The sequence below is a fragment of the Lithobates pipiens genome, unplaced genomic scaffold (genome assembly GCF_037356315.1).
Source record: "Lithobates pipiens isolate NorthernLeopardFrog02 unplaced genomic scaffold, aLitPip1_a1.2 Scaffold_18, whole genome shotgun sequence".
NCBI lineage: Eukaryota > Metazoa > Chordata > Amphibia > Anura > Ranidae > Lithobates > Lithobates pipiens.
This window is the reverse complement of record NW_027507758.1, coordinates 481,256,726-481,273,615: the sequence shown is the minus strand read 5'-3', so window position 1 is coordinate 481,273,615 and position 16,890 is coordinate 481,256,726. Positions and strand designations below refer to the sequence as shown.

The window sequence follows — 16,890 nt, the reverse complement described above, 5'->3', positions numbered from 1 at the left end:
TGGAGCCGGTTAGGTCATGTTGCGCCTGGATTTTCATTTCCTTAGATTATATGCCGTATTTTTAGCAGGCATAAACCCAGTTTGGTCAGGGTGTATTAATGTGGAAATCACTGAATTCAAGCATATCGAAAGAGCCTTGGCCAGGATCTTGATATATAATTGTAACAAGGAAATTGGGCGGTAGGACTCAAGGAGCTCTGGATTTTTGCCTGGTTTGGGAATAAGTACAATATTGGCTTCGCTCATGGAAGGGGGCAAGGACTCAGACTCGTATATGTATAAATATAATTCATGGAGTTTAGGGACCATAGTTTCCGCGTGTGGGGTGTAAAATTCAAGGGGAAGACCGTCGGACCCGGGTGTGACATCCAGGATTTTGATATTGTTGCTACTGCACACGGTACTCCGGTCGGGCCATGGTGAGGCCTTTTCAGATTGACTCCTTGAGGCCTGCCAAGAAGGCTGAAGACAGCATATAGCTGTGTGCCATATTATGGCTTATGAATCTCAAATCTGAAAAAAACTTGTGACAGTCTGGTGTAAAACTTTTCTACTGACTCCGTTTTGTCTTGAGTAACATCTTGGATACCTGAAGCTTGATCAGCCAGTCTGCCCCTTGTCCACTCGCGCAGCTACTCACAGAATTTCACACCAGAATGAAATGTATTGTCATCGACAATCCTTGCATCACGGAGACTTTTCTCCATGATGTGCCAGTAAGCATCTCCAGCTTTAATTTCACATAAACTCACATAAACTGACTAGATCAATCCATGCTGCTAAGTATCCATGCTGCTAAGTAGGGTTTTTTCCACTGCATATTACTCAGCAACTTCCTCTCCATCTCTTCTATTAATTGTTTCCTGTGAGTGGTCTTTGCCACATTTAAAGTAATCAAAACATTCTCAGCCTTTTCTTTCATTAAAATTTGCATATTTCTTCATAACATCCATTCTAAACATATCTTCTCTTTTGTACTGTTTCCTTGTCCAACTACTGTTTTTCCCAACTTGCACAATTCATTTAATATTCTAGCCTGCTACAATAATAACTAAATCAACCTGGTCCTGTATATCCCACACATGCAAACATCACATATTATACCAATAATCTCACAGCCTGTCAACAGTTAACATCCCTACAGACAGTCTCTCATACGGGAATCTGAAGGGAGGGGCCACCTCACTCCCTGCAGTGAAGCACAAGGGTGGGGTTGAGGAGCATAACTGCAGAATGCTTCTGTCATGCTCCAATATGATTCTTCAGGTTTATTTTTCTTTTAACTCTGTGATACTTCTCAAACATATGCATTGCCTGATAAAATTCTATTTTGCTAGACCCATCAGTGATATGCATTATAAAAATTTTGACAGGCTTATAACTATAGCTTCATCATCATACTTTCAAAAAAAATCCTATATTTTCTGCCATTCCTCTGGCTGAAATACCCCTGGAGGAATGGTGATGCCACAAATCTTCGCAAAATAATTTTTTTGCTTTTTTAACATAATTCCCCCCTCTCTCTCTCCATGACTAAGCCACATGCAAGTTTCCCTTTCTCTGGCTTAACCAATTTCTGCCCCATTATTTTCTGTCTTGATGAGTCTACTCAGGATTTTAGACGGGTCAGGAGGTTACTTTGGATTCTGAAAGGGTCTGTTAATTCCTCTATTCATCATCTGGTACCGGTTCAGACTATATCACAATCTCAAGTTAACGAGGACAAAACAGATAGTAAGACAAAGAGAGGTTTTGTCTACAATGCTCGACTGCCACCTGGGTTGCCCCTGATGCATCTTCCCAAAACGTAGAGTTAGTCACGGTTCTGCCTGTCCGAGATGGCCCCAGAATACGGGTCGGGTAGTGTGTGACCACTCACTTCCCTCAACAAGACATTCAACAGACAGATAAGAAGTACAGTAGTTAATATTCAAAAATGCTGAACATCAATCCACAAACACAATTATAACATGACATTTGCATGAATTGTGATAGATGTGTATGCTTGAATTATAACAACCACACAGCCATGCTACCTGTGTCCCTGACACCCCCTTCTGGATGACGTGCTACACCGCACCATCACCTTTAACAAAGGAGTTTATCCACGTCCCTGACACCCCCTGTTCCTGATGCCCCCTTCTGGGTGAAGTGTTACACCGCACTAACACCTTTCCGAAGGAGTTTGACCCAGCTGTGTGTCAATCACTTTCAACATCATACACCATGTATCACAGACCCACACAACACAATCACAGAATCATACAACACAACAACTCAATGTTTTTACAAGCTGCAGATAATCAGAATACAAGTTCAAATAATGGACCTCAGGCAAGTATTACTATTAAACAAAGAATACTACTAAGTCTTTAATAGAGATGTGGTTGTATACAGATGGCTATGTCATACCTTCTTTGCTAAAGCAATATGGGAAAAAATAGGATACAAAGAAGCCCCTGGTCTCCCACAGAGATCAGCTAGTTTTTGCTTAAACAATGCAACCATTAGAACCAGCAACTCCATTTATATGATGAACTAGCAAAAGGTTAAGCCAGGCAAAATGAGTGCCCAGAGGTTTGACAGACAATTTTACAATTTTGGTGTCCATACCCAAAGTCTAGAAGACCCACCTTTATCTCAAGATATAGTCCACTTCTGCAGTCAATTCTTCTGTCCTAAGCTGTTATACATCTGCAGCTGTCACATCTTTAAGGCCCATACACATGATTGGACTTTTTGAGAACAAACATGCAAATTAGCTGTTTTAAGGCAACATACGACTGCGTGTACGCTCCATCAGACAAACTTTTTCGGTTTTCATCGAACAAATGTTGGCTGTGCAAACAGACAAACTTTTCGACAACATAAGTCTAATGGAGCAAAGTCTGATTATATGTACAGAAAACCATCGGACTTTACAAACACAACAATACAGAAGTTGACCAAAGGTGGCGGTAAAGAGCAGAAAAACCACGTGATTTGGTGAAAGTTGGCTGAAAAAGTCAGATCATGTGTATGCTTAACAAGTTCACGACCAACGCCCTTTGTACAGAAATCCACTGGAAAGTTTGTTTAAAGTCCGATCGTGTGTATGAGGCTTTATATGAAAGATGCTTTAATGCTTAATTATATTCTGTCGACTTTCCTCCCTATTTCTCTATTCCAATCACTCATCTTTTTTTATTATAGTAACGTAAACTTTGCATATTTGTTTTAGGTATAAGTTTGCTTCAAATAAAGTAGCGAAAGGTTAGAACGTCTGAGAGATTTTTCATGCTATATTTATTCATTATAACAATTTTTTTCACCTTTTTGTACTGTCTGACACATGGACACATCTGGACAGGGGAAAACTTTATGGGAACAGCAATAAAGTCTTGACAGAGATTCTAAACCAATTCTCATTGTACTATAAAATGTGCTTTTATTTGGGATATCTCTCTACACTTCCTGTTTTGTCTGACTTCTATCAAAAAGATAACCGTTACATGGCTTCTGTTTTTACATGTGACAGCCTGCCTCCCAACAGCTCACACAGATCTGATCTCCTGAGCGACCCCCTCTGAGTGCAGGAGGGGGACAAGATAGATGCAGGTGTCTGGGGTGCAGTGCAGATCCCAACCCCCCCCCCCCCCCCCACTGAATGATCTGCCTGCAATGAGAGAGGCAAAGCCACTTAGAGTGTGCGGGGAGGTACTAGAGCTGGCTGAGTGCTTCATCTTAACACAGCAACACAAGTAAGACATTTAGAAGATGGCAAAGCTTTTAAGGTGGGTGGGGAGAAGATGGGGCTGTGGAGAGGGGTGTTGCATGCAGAGGTCAGAGCTGATGAGGGTTGAAAGTGAAACGAAGAAAAGGGGATGCAGAGGTAAGCAGCTGTGGAAGAAGGCTCAACTCTGCACTCTGTGTGTAGTGCACCCCTGAACTGTGCACTCTGTATGCAGTGCACCCCTGAACTCTTCAATATGTACATAGTGTACCCCTGAACTTTGCACTCTATTTGCAAACCCCCTCAAACTCTGCACTCTGTATGTAATGCACTCCTGGTATTTATCTTCAAGACTCTTCCAATGTTAGTCACATTTGACCACGCCCACTATTTGATGGGGTTTGGAGGGTGTGTGTGTGTATGGGGGGGGGGGGGTCATGGTTAAGTTCCTGCACATATTTTCTGAGAAAAAAAGCGAGAAGAACTCATACTTATACAGGTACACACATAATAATCAAAAGTTCCTATTCTATTCAAAACAAAAACGTTTAGCTAGAGTGGAGCTTATGCTATGCCTGTGTAACCCCTTGTTCAGCTCCCACACAGGCTTTCCTGCCTTAAGCCTATAGGACTGTGTACAAACTTTCCCTTGGATTTTTGTACAAAGGGCGTCGGCCCTGAACTTGTATTGCATACACACAGCAGGACTTTTTCAGCCAACTTTCACCAAATCATGTGGTTTTTCTGCTCTTTACCGCCACCTTTGGTCAACTTCTGTATTGTTGTCTGATCTTTTGCATTGGTTCTGAGCATGCCTGTTTGTACTTTGTACAAAAGTCCTATGGTTTTCTGTACACACGATCAGACTTTGCTCCATCGGACTTTTGTTGCCAGAAAGTTTGTCCGTTTGCACAGCCAACAAAAGTCCGATGAAAACCAAAAAAGTTTGTCAGATGGAGCATACACACAGTCGGATGTTGCTCCAAAACAGCTAATTTGCATGTTTGTGGTCGAAAAGTCTGATCGTGTGTATGGGCCTTTATGCCTCTGAGATAATTGGAAGTAGCTGGAGCACTACATGAAAATACTTTCTAAAGCACCATACACACGATCAGACTTTACAAACTTTCCCATGGACTTTTGTACACAGAGCGTTGGCCGTAAGTTTGTATTGCATACACACGATCTGACTTTTTAGGCAACAAACACGAATGTAGTGACGTTTCAACGTACTGACGACACTTCAAAAGAGGACATTCAATTACTCCAGCGTCACCTTTGGTCAACTTCTGTATTGTTGTCTGATCTTTTGCATCGGTTCTGAGCATGCGTGTTTGTACTTTGTACAAAAGTCTGATGGTTTTGTGTACACACGATCAGACTTTGCTCCATCGGACTTATGTTGTCAAAAAGTTTGTCCGTTCGCACTGCCAACAAAAGTCCGATGAAAACTAAAAAAGTTTGTCCAATGGAGCGTACACGCGGTCGGATGTTGCTCCAAAACAGCTAATTTCCATGTTTGTTGTCAAAAAGTCTGATCGTGTGTACGGGCCTTTAGAGGAATAGTTGCTGACTTTTTACAAACCTAACATACTGTAGCAAGTATTAGGTGGTCTTTCAATTTACGTTTATGTGTTAAAGGCTCAGTATGTGACAAGTAAGACTCCAGTACCAGAAGTAAAGGAGATGGTGGTGGATTACTCATGGCTGCAGTGGCCACTGTTGTTTTCAAAGTTCTTTGAAGCATCCAAGTTTTCTGGTAAGATAGACCTCTACTATAGCCAGTCTTTCATTATACCTGTTGTTTGCTTTGTCATGTTTATTCATCTCAACTATCTCCCACTTCTTTTGCAGGCCCTAGTATCAACAAGAACCATTTTATTGTTGCAATAAACTGGAAGGGGGTTAGTTTTCTAGATGAAACCGAAAAGAAACTACTGGATCTTTCTTTTCCTGAATTAATTGGCATACATACTAAGAGGTGAATTCAGCCTGAGTAGTGATATACCCTGTGATTTTGTTTTAGAATTTTATTATTATACAGGATTTATATAGCGTCAACAGTTTGTGCAGCACTTGGGTGAAATAAAGGGGGATAGTAGAGTAAGGGCCCATTCACACCAGAAACTGCACATACTGTAGCTGTGCGATCTTGACTGCATGTCTACATGCATTTAAAGCGTGCTTGATGTGCACTTGAGGTACACTTGAATGCGTTTTGAACTGTGTTTAGTACTGCATTTGCAGTGCATTTTGCTATAAGTTTTTGGGCTTGGCTTTCCTGGCTTAAAGGGTTGCTGGCAGTGCATTTACAGTGCGTTTTTAGCTCATTCCCTGCATTTGCAGTGCAGAAAATTGCAGCATTCTCTACTTTTTTTTAACTGCACTGTAATGATGTGAACTTTGCCCATAGGATTCCCTTGATTTTGGGCTGTCTATGCAGTTGAAATGTAGTTCAACTGCATCCAATGTGAAAGGGCCCTTATAATACAATTCAAGAAAAGAGGGTTAGGAGAGCCCTGCCTGTGAAAGCTTACAGTCTAAAGGGAAGGGCGATACAAAGGGTAATAACTGTGTGGGGATGAATTGTTAAGGAAAGCAAGCTAAGCTACTGGTATATTGATGGTGGCAGAGAAATATGAGGTCATTGATTTGGAAATGCTGTCTTCATTGGCTATATCAATTTTACTGTGTCCTTATTAATGTTATTTTAATGTTGGAAAAAATAAGGAGTGAAAATAGATTGAATCGATAAATATAGACAGAACCGTCTTGGAGAACAGACATTACAACTTAATTATTTACGTGGAGAACTATTGTAAAATCATAAGATATGTTTTCTAATTCTCTTTTAGGGCTGCAAAGCAGTTTGGTCAGTGCTGTGTTTTAAATACAGTTCGCGGAGAACAATTTGTCCTAACAACACAGAACAGTGAAGAAATCTCTAAGCTGCTTCTTTACTTTGTGGATGGCTTGAAAACCAGATCTGTATATGTGGTGGCCCTTCAGGACAGCTCCCGGACAGCAACATTGTACAACAACAAAACAGGCACGAGCTAATGTCCCTTGCTTTGTAAACACTAGAAACAGCAAACATTAGGGCCGGTTCACACTGCGGCGCGAGGCGAGGCGACACGGCTCGCCTCGCCTCGCTCCCGCAAGTCGCCCCCATTCTGTACAATGGAACCGTTCTGAGAGGAGCGACTCGAGTCGCTCCGACTCAGAAAAAAGGTTCCTGTACTACTTTGGGGCGACTTCGGGGGCGACTTGCATTGACTTCTATACAGAAGTCCTCTGCAAGTCGCCGCTGAGGTCCGTGCAAGTCGCGGCGAGGCAAGTCGGAGACGCCTCGCCGCGCATCGCTGTGTGCACCGGCCCTAACATTAAAATGTATCTAAAGCCAAAACTTCTGTTCCATTTTAGACAAAGTAGGATATGCATAAAACCTTTGCTGTTTTTTTTTCTTGGCACTTTAGTCCCATTGGAGAGACCTCCCCTAATTTCCTTTACTGGATGTAGAATTTCTCTGTGTGAGGGAACTCAATAGGTGTCACTGAAACAGGTGTTTCCACTGGGTGATTATTCTATATTCCTTTTCAGCTATACTTTACAACTCTGGACTTTCTCCTTAATTAAGTCCCAGTGATAATGGTCACCAGGACAAATAGAGAGAACAAATCTCTCCTGTGGGGACACAGACAGCAATAAAGACTGAACAGGGGTTCTAATCCTTCCCTATTCCATCCAAAGCCACACATAGCTTTGGGCTTTATATAGAATCTAAGGGGCTTTTAACTTACAACTTTTGAAGTAAAGCACTTTGGAAAGTACAGTTCTTTTCTGCATCCTAAAGAGATTTTATATCAATAAATAATTGGAATTACTTCTACGGCTATGCAACAATATACGCCACTTTGAAAAAGATGTAGCAGTTCAACCACATTAGGAATCCTGTAACCTTGTAATGTGTGCTAGCCAACCAAAAACACCCTGGCTTTTTTATGGGAGTGTAGGAATGTTTCATACCTTTCGTAGGAGGACTTATAATACAGTTACGTATTTTTCCATATGCACTTTTTTATATTAAAAGTAGCAACTGTCATTATTTCTTCACAATTTTTAGTCATTAATTGTTTCTCTAATAATGTGCACTTAAGGAATGTTTCCATCAAACAATCCTATGATATTTCTCCTCTGTCAAAACATTTGTTTGTGACACCTGCTTTTTCCAACATGTAAACAGATTTTATTGCTTTCCATGTCGGTGAGAAACGTTGTATATGCATTGTATTGTTGCTAACTTCATGAGGTCTGTAGTAAGATAAGTGAAACCACCAACCTATCGGGCTTCATCAACCATTCATTTAGTGTAATCATTATGAAGAATGAATTATGATCTCTTGCTAAAGGTTACAGCAGTTGCTTCTTGTCTTATCAAATGTTTTAAATGAGGCTTTCTTTGAGACTCTATGTAAACACACGCAAGGTAAGATTGCTATTGGCAGATTTTTTTTATTTATTTTTTGCTATTGCCAGATTTTAGTTTGTTGGCTGTATGCACCATCTTACCTATTGGAGCATCATTTTTTTTTATCTGACACATGCATAGGTTTTAATTTACTTCAGATGACAGAGGATGCAGAATGTGCTTAAAGAGATAGCGTTTTTCTATTATTGTTATTTTTACAAACTATCATTATGATATTAACACAGATATATTATTCTTTCCCTAGATGAACCTGAGCTTTTAAGTTTTCAGAGTGGAGACCTTCTGCTGCTTAACAAGAGTCCAGAGTTCCAATCAGGGCCCAACTGGATCTTTGCCAAGAATGAGAGGACTGGCAATAGCGGGGCTGTGCCTCTGGATGCCATCCATATTGTACCAATCCTTAGTAAACCCACCCCTGAGATAATTGTAAGCTTCTGTACAACTTTTTAACTTTGAAACAAACCGGCTTATTAACAAAAGTGGTGCGGGCAGCTGATGATGTTTAGTAGCAAATATAATTCAGACAGATTTCTTGATGAAATCAGATCAGTGAAAGATAAATTCTGGGTAGTAGTGTTGGTAACTTTTCTTTGTGTTTTAGTTGTACTATTGAATAACCTAAATAGGGCTTAATAAAATTCTGTACTACATTAGGAATACAAAATTGTTCATACATACAGGAATTGTCTTCAATTTGCAGTGAATATGTGTATGTGCAGCAGCGGAACTATAGGGGTCGCTGCAGTCGCACTTGCGACTGGGCCCTGCCGTTCTGCCGCTGTGGGGGGGCCCAAGACCTGGCATTTCCCCTGCACCTCTGGCTGGCACTTTAGAAAGCACTGGGGGGAGGTGGAAAGCGGCGATCGGCAGCTCTATGGTGCCTGTGAGCGGCAGGATCTGCCTGGGGCTTGTAGTTCTCTCTTCCCGAGTGTCAGTGTATACAGTGGAGAGGAAAGGGGAGGGGCCTCTGACCCTGGAATGTATCAGTTTCACTTTCAGTGAGTTACGCTGCTTGTACACTGTTTCTGATACATTCCCTGGTCAGAGGCCCCTCTCTTCTCCACTGTATACACTCGGGAGAAGAACTACAAGCTCCAGGGAGATCCCCCTGCCTATGGACACCATAGAGTTGCCGATCGCCGCCTCCCACCTCCACCAGCCAGGTACAGGGAAACCTCTGGAAGGGGGGGTCAGCTGTCTGGGTACCCTGATGTAAAGGGGGGCCCTCTGGGGAGACTAATGTAAGGATGGGGCTCTCTGGGGACCCTTATGTAAGGAGGGGGCTCTCTGGGGACTCTGATGTAAGGGTGGGCTCCTTGGGGACTCTGATGTAAGGGGGGGCTCTCTGGGGACCCTGATGTAAGGAGGGGGCTCTCTGGGGACCCGGATGTAAGGAGGGGGCTCTCTGGGGACCCTGATGTAAGGAGGGGGCTCTCTGGGGACCCTGATGTAAGGAGGGGGCTCTCTGGGGACTCTGATGTAAGGAGGGGGCTCTCTGGGGACTCTGATGTAAGGAGGGGGCTCTCTGGGGACTCTGATGTAAGGAGGGGGCTCTCTGGGGACTCTGATGTAAGGGGGGCTCTCTGGGGACCCTGATGTAAGGGAGGCTCCCTGGGGACCCTGATGTAAGGGAGGCTCTCTGGGGAACCTTATGTAAGGAGGGGGCTCTCTGGGGACCCTAATGTGGGGGGAGGCTCTCTGGGGACCTTGATGTAAGGGGGCTCTCTGAGGACCCTTATGGAAGGGGAGGCTCTCTGGGGACCCCTTATGGAAGGGGAGGCTCTCTGGGGACCCCTTATGGAAGGGGAGGCTCTCTGGAGACTCTGATGGAAGGGGAGGCTCTTTGGGGACCCTAATGTAGGGGGAGGCTCTCTGGGGACCTCGATGTAGGAGGAGGCTCTCTGGGGACCTCGATGTAGGGGGAGGCTCTCTGGGGACCCTAATGTAGGGGGAGGCTCTCTGGGGACCTTGATGTAAGGGGGCTCTCTGGGGGCCCCTTATGGAAGGGGAGGCTCTCTGGGGACCCTGATGTAGGGGGAGGCTCTCTGGGGATCCTGATGTAAGGGGTGGCTCTCTGGGGACCCTAATGTAAGTAGGAAAGTTCTCTGGGGTCCCTGATGTAAGTGGGGGACCCGTACTCAGATATGTAATGACATTTTATATATATATATATATATATATATATATATATATATATATATATATATATATATATATATAATCTCTAATATACATGTGTATGCCCGCCCAAGTGTATGACTTTCTTTTCTTTGCTGCTATGGGCTCTAGCCCCGAGATCTTTTGTAGACCCAGCAACGTCCCTGGTGGGGGCCCTTCATGGTTTCTTGCACCTGGGCCCTGAAGATGCTAGTTACACCTCTGTGTATGTGTAGAATTGTGTTTACTTAGTGATACATTCAGAAAGAGCAGCTTCAGCCAACAAATAAAGTTAGACAGTAAACTACTAGTAGTGTCTAAGAAACACTGCAATTGTCAGAAAATCCCTTCATCTTTGTTGTTCAAAAAGCAAGTGCAGTCAGTTTTGCTGAGCTTGAAAGTTTTTTTTTTTTTTTTAGATAGAACTACAACATCGTGTCACATAATTCTGTGTTGTGCAGAACTTGGTGTATAACGAAAAACAAACAAAAGAGGGAGCACCAGCCTAGTGCATATCCCACAGCATTTCTTTATGATCAACAAGAATAATACTCACAAATTTGTGAATTAAAATCCTTCATCAAGCTACTCATCTATGACCCAGTAGTCCTGGACTAAGCACACTCCAGAGTGCAAAGGGACCTCACTAGGATCCTTTATGCTAACGCGTTTTGAAGGTAACCCCTTCATCAGAGCCGAAACCTGTCTGTCTGTTTACATCCGAATCCCTCTGATCAGTTGGAATTATGGAAAACAGGACCACTATCCATCTTGATTTGGCAGACAGGATCAGATCGGATGGCAGCAAGTATCAGCGGACACTAAGGATGAGAACTTGTGAACAGGCAAAAAAATTTGACGAACACATGAGCACCATTAAAGTCTCTGGGACACGAACATGAAAAATCAAAAGTGCACATTTTAAAGGCTTATATGCAAGTTATTGTCATAAAAAGTGTTTGGGGACCCGGGTCCTGCCCCAGGGGACATGTATCAATGCAAAAAAAAAAGTTTTAAAAACTGACGTTTTTCGGGAGCAATGATTTTTATAATGCTTAAAGTAAAACAATAAAAATGAAATATTCCTTTAAATATCGTGCCTGGAGGTTGTCTATAGTATGCCTGTAAAGTGGCTCTGTTTTCCCATGTTTAGAACAGTACCACAGAAAAATTACATTTCTAAAGGAAAAAAAGTAATTTAAAAGTGATCGCAGCTGTAATGAATTGTCGGGTCTCGGCAATATAGATAAAACTAATTGAAACAAATGGCAAGGGTCCCGTCCCCCCAGTCCATTATATGAATATTAATGGGAACCCTGAACCAATTTTTTTTTTAAATGGCGTAGGGGCCCCCCCAAAATCCATACCAGACCCTTATCCGAGCATGCAACCTGGCAGGCCGAAGGAAAAGAGGGGGGATGAGAGAGCGCCCCCCTCCTGAACTGTACCAGGCCACATGCCCTCAACATGGGGGGGATGCTTTGGAGTCACCCCCAAAGGACCTTGTCCCCATGTTGACCCTTGCCTGGTCGTTGTGGGGACCCAGGTCCCCAAACACTTTTAATGACAATAACTTACATGTAAGTCTTTAAAATGAGCACTTTTGATTTTTCATGTTAGTGACCCATAGATTTTAACAGGGTTTCGAATTTGCCGTGAACATTGCATAATGATCGTTGTTCATCAAACATCCGAACAACCAAAGTTTGGCCCGGACTTATGCTCGGGCCGAACCGTTCGCCCATCCCTAGCGGACATGTGTCCACTGACATCTGCCCCTCCATAGAGGACAATGCAGGGTTGGATCGGGTCTGCCTCCGTTTTTCAGGCGGATCTGATCAGACAACCCGTGGGAAAGGAGCCTAAGTTCGTTTAAAAAGAAACTCACATGAGAGAAACATGAAGCCTGCCACTGCTGTCCTCTCGTTTTTAAAATGATTTTTACCTGGCTGTTATCCTCATGCTTTGGCTTCAATAGTTTGAGTTTCTGACAAATTCCTTTGCAAAGTGAACAGCCTATGTGTCTTCAGTAAATCAACTCCAATATATTCTTATTTATTGTCTATTAATAAATGTTCAATGGGGTTGATTCAATAAATGCAAAAAGGCTGTTCACTTTGCAAGGGAAGTTGCACTTTGCAATGAAATACCCTGGAGCTTAGTGAATGAGGTGAAGATCTTCCCTTGCAAAGATTTAGTAAATCAATTATAATTTACCTCCATAATATTGTCAACCTGTCATCCCGTAACAAAAGAGAACTGCAAATGAGCACAAACAAACACTGGGGTTGTCAACCATTGCTCCACATATTAGTTGAAATGTCTGAGTTAATTTGAGAAAGATATGTGCCTATACAAAAGAGATGATCATCAACCATTTTGGTTAGTTATGGTTGGAATAGGAAGAGCTTTTATGCCTTTTGGCATATTGCAGACACCTTCTAACCAATCACTTTTGAGGAGGGAATGGCTGACCTGCATTTTCTTGATGCTTTTTCTTTGATCTGCCATACTTGAGCTATTAAAAAAATATATATATCATTCCGTGCTGTAAAATAATATAATGTGAAACAATTCAATAAATGATTAGTGCAGCGTTATAAAACTGCTGCTGCATTTATCAAAATGTGCCACTCAAACACATAAAAACAATCAAACAACAAAATGAAAACTATATTCATATATACAGTGGGTATAGAAAAGAATCACCATTACTTTAGCCACTTAAGGATCGCATATATACGGTGGCAGGGCGGCCCTATTGCACAAAATAATTTACCTGTACGTCATTTTGTGCAAAAAATACTGTTGCCGAGTGTACGCGCACACTGCACAGCAGGGGAGCCGATTCCACCGGGCACCCACGATCACTCCTCAGAGAGGCAGAACGGGGATCTGACACTGTAAACAAAGCAGATCCCTGTTCTGCCAGGGGAGTACAGTGTTGTTGTCTGTTCCTAGTGATCAGGAACAGCAATCTCTCTGTACTCCCAGTCAGTCCACTCCTCCCACAGTTAGAAAGTACCTCCCTAAGACACACTTAACCCCTTGATCACCCACTAGTGTTAATCCCTTCCCTGCCAGTGTCATTTATACAGTTATCCGTGGATATGTTTAGCTCTGATCACTGTATTAATGTCACTGGTCCCAAAAAAAGTGTCCAAAAACAGAATCACTGAGTTGAAAAAAGGATCACCCTCTTGTGTCAGTAGTTTGTTACCACGTTTTGCTTTAATTACAGCTTTTAGTCTAATCAGTGCCAATCAGTGCCCACAATGAGCATTACTGATTGGCAGGCATTATTGTTTGGCACTTATTGGCATCCATCAGTACAATACATTACAGTACATCAGTGCCACCTATCAGTGACCATCCATGCCGCATATCAGTGACCATCCATGCCGCATATCAGTGCCACCATCAGTGCCACATATTAGTGCCCATCATCAGTGCCCATCAATGCCACCTCATCAGTGCCACCTCATTGGTGACACCTCATCAGTGCAGCCTTATCAGTGCCCGTCAGTGCAGCCCCAACAAAACTTACTTATTTACAAAGTTTTGTAACTGAAACAAAAAAAATATTTTTTTCAAAATTTTCTTTTTTTTATTTGTTTAGCAGAAAATAAAAATCCCAGAGGTGATCAAATACCACCAAAAGAAAGTTCTATTTGCGGGAACAAAATTATAAAAATTTAGTTTGGGTACAGTGTAGCATGACCGTGCAATTAAATAAAGAGTATGGAAATAAGAGATATCAAAGAACACTTCGTGGCTAGATAGTGGATATCTCGAATATACCAATGTAAAAAGGTGCCATCATCCTCAATGAATAGATTTTGAAACAAAAATAGGTGGGGACTTTAGGATTTTAAAGGCACCAATATATTCAAAAATGTAAAGGATAATAATTTGATAATTTTTATGTAAATTTATTCAAATATAGAAAAGACATACAAGATAAAGTAGTTAAAAAAGTTTTTTGACACAGAAAATGTATCCACGCATATAGGGACCTACCACAGCATTCATATCAACAAATCAGTAGTATAATTACAGGAGGTCTTATCAACCAAAAACATATAAATCAGTATATATAAATGCTATAGTGATGAACTGATGTGGCATCCATACAACTTGCCCAAAGGGGAGTCTGGTAATGGTGCGTGTCTGCACCTAGCGCATCAGGTGTGCTCCGGATCCCCCGCCGCGCCAGTAATGCCACCGCCCGCAGTTCTCCTCAAATCCGTTCCCGGTCCGAGCCTCGCCGCTTAGGTGGTGGGTGCTCCCTCCTCTCCCCGCTCTCTCCCCTCCCTCCGGTCGGGACATACCGTGAGACGCCAGCCGGATGTCCGGCGGAAGATTGGTCTCCTGTTTGCTGGAGGCGAGCTCAGTGTGGTGACGGACGAGCTGGGAGGTACACCGGCATCAATCGGATGCCGAGACCCCTGGCCGCTCGGAGTTCGGTAAATTTCGGAAGGCAGACGAAAAACGCCGGACGCCCTCTGCTGGGCAAGGAGATACGCCACACCCCGAGGATACTGGAAGGTGATTTAAAAATAACAAAGAAGGTCAGTAGAAATTGTGGGAGAATCCCATGCATTTGCAGCATTAAAGCGAAACTTCCTGAAAGCAAGTAAGGGGTAAGTGGATATATGTTATAACATACTAAGCATACTAAGCACTATAACCTCTGTAAATAACAGGACTGTGGAAGACCCCCTATTGAGTATATAATCAGGAGGCAGGTATCCAAGTCTCGGCGCATAATAGAGCAAACAAACAAGCTATGTGTTATAAAGTGACCCACGTAAAATAAAAATAAATAAAAAAGAGAGCTTCATATATTAAGCAAATCCTTCGGAATATCAGTGAAAAGTGGAGAGGAAAAATGAGCAGGGAGAGAGTAGAATAACGGTGTACTATTGTAAACCTGACTGCAATACTGTGATACCGCGACAGTAAGAAAATATAAAATCGCACTGCAGGGGATCGCAAATATTATCAGATAGTACTCAGAACAAAGAGTGAGCCTAGATACAACTAGGAAGAGAGACACTCTAAATTGGTACCAAGGAAGTAATCTAACAAAGAGAGAAGAAAAAGAAGAGATTCATCTAAACAATAGCAACAAGGGTGTCCCGCCATTTCCGTGACAGATGAAGGGAAAGTCAGCGAAGTCAGGGGCTATCCCGAAATCCCCGCGCCGGAGCTTGGTCACTAGCCCTGGTGCAATGAATAAATATGTCACGCAGACAGTGGCAATGGCCAAATAACAAGCTGAAAAGCAACAATATACAAGAACCCAACAGGCTGAGAATAAAACAGACAAACAGACTGAGACAAAAGGGAAAGAGAAAGAGATAAGAAAGATAAAGAGAAAAGAAAGCATCAAATGCAAAACACCTCCGCACAAGATCTAGATACACTACCTGATATACCACCTGAGGAAGAGCCTGACCAAATACTTGAATCAGACCGAGATACAGACACTATACTAACCCATCTGACTTAAGAAGATAATCTCCAAGCATTGCCCACTAAAAATGAGATAATCTCTATGTTCGCAGCCCTGGAAAATACCATGAAAACCGAAATGGAAAGATTACATAAAAATCTCGGACATATTTTGGAAAGGGTAGAAGAGGTGGAAAAAAAAGTGGAAAAGGATACGAATACAATAAATAAATTAGAAGAAGAAATACAATATCTAAAAAAAGCACAACAAGATCAAGCATACAAAGCCGAAGATCAAGAAAATAGAGACAGAAGAAAAAACTTAAGAATACGCAGAGTCCCAGACTCACAACAACGAGAGGATCTGACAGATATAATCAAGAAGATCTGTAACCCCTTAATGAACAAAGATATAACTAATGCGATAAATATAGAAAGGGCGCATAGAGTAAGGAAACCCAAGGGTCTCCCACAAGAAATGCCATGGGATATTATAGTGCGATTTCAAAACGAAGAAGAGAAATATCAAGTATGGAGAAATATAAGATCAAAAGCACCACTAAGATATGAAGGAAATTACATTCAGATATTTCAGGACCTTTCACAAGAAACCCTAAGGAGGAGAAGAGCCCTAAAACCGTTACTGACAGTGTTGACAGAGAATGGAGTTCAATATAACTGGGGCTTCCCTGCATGCTTAATAGGGGGAAAAAATGGTCAGACAGGAAGACTGAGACATATTGAAGAAATAACAGAATTTTGTAGAAAATTAGATGTTCCAGTACCGGGGGGGGGGGAGTGGGGGGGAGACGGGGCAGGGGAACTAGTCCCTCCCCCCCTTCCATGAAGAGGGGGGGAGTGGAAGAGACATGTGAAATATGGAAGGGACAGGGTCCCAATTCTTTGGATGTTTTCCCCGGTTCGTCTCCCCTTCGCCCCTCCCCCTCCCTCCCCCTGGCTTTTGTCTCTGGGGGGGGGGCGAGTCGGGGGGAGGGGGGTGGGGAAGGTGTGGCGGGGGACAGGATGCCCCTGGCGTGCGAGATTACCACCTCGCTAGCAATAGGCGAGATGGATG

General features: G+C 42.7%; 1 protein-coding gene across 2 annotated transcripts in view; it reads left to right on the top strand.

Moving 5' to 3' along the window:
• The window catches only part of MYO7B (myosin VIIB), a 523,403-nt gene that overhangs the window by 382,380 nt on the left and 124,133 nt on the right, over window positions 1-16,890 (top strand). For both annotated transcript variants that reach the window (XM_077488413.1, XM_077488412.1), the window contains exons 32-35: window positions 5,354-5,471; window positions 5,567-5,693; window positions 6,568-6,761; window positions 8,446-8,627. In XM_077488413.1, coding sequence (XP_077344539.1) covers window positions 5,354-5,471; window positions 5,567-5,693; window positions 6,568-6,761; window positions 8,446-8,627 — 621 coding nt within the window. The remainder of the gene's footprint in view (window positions 1-5,353; window positions 5,472-5,566; window positions 5,694-6,567; window positions 6,762-8,445; window positions 8,628-16,890) is intronic.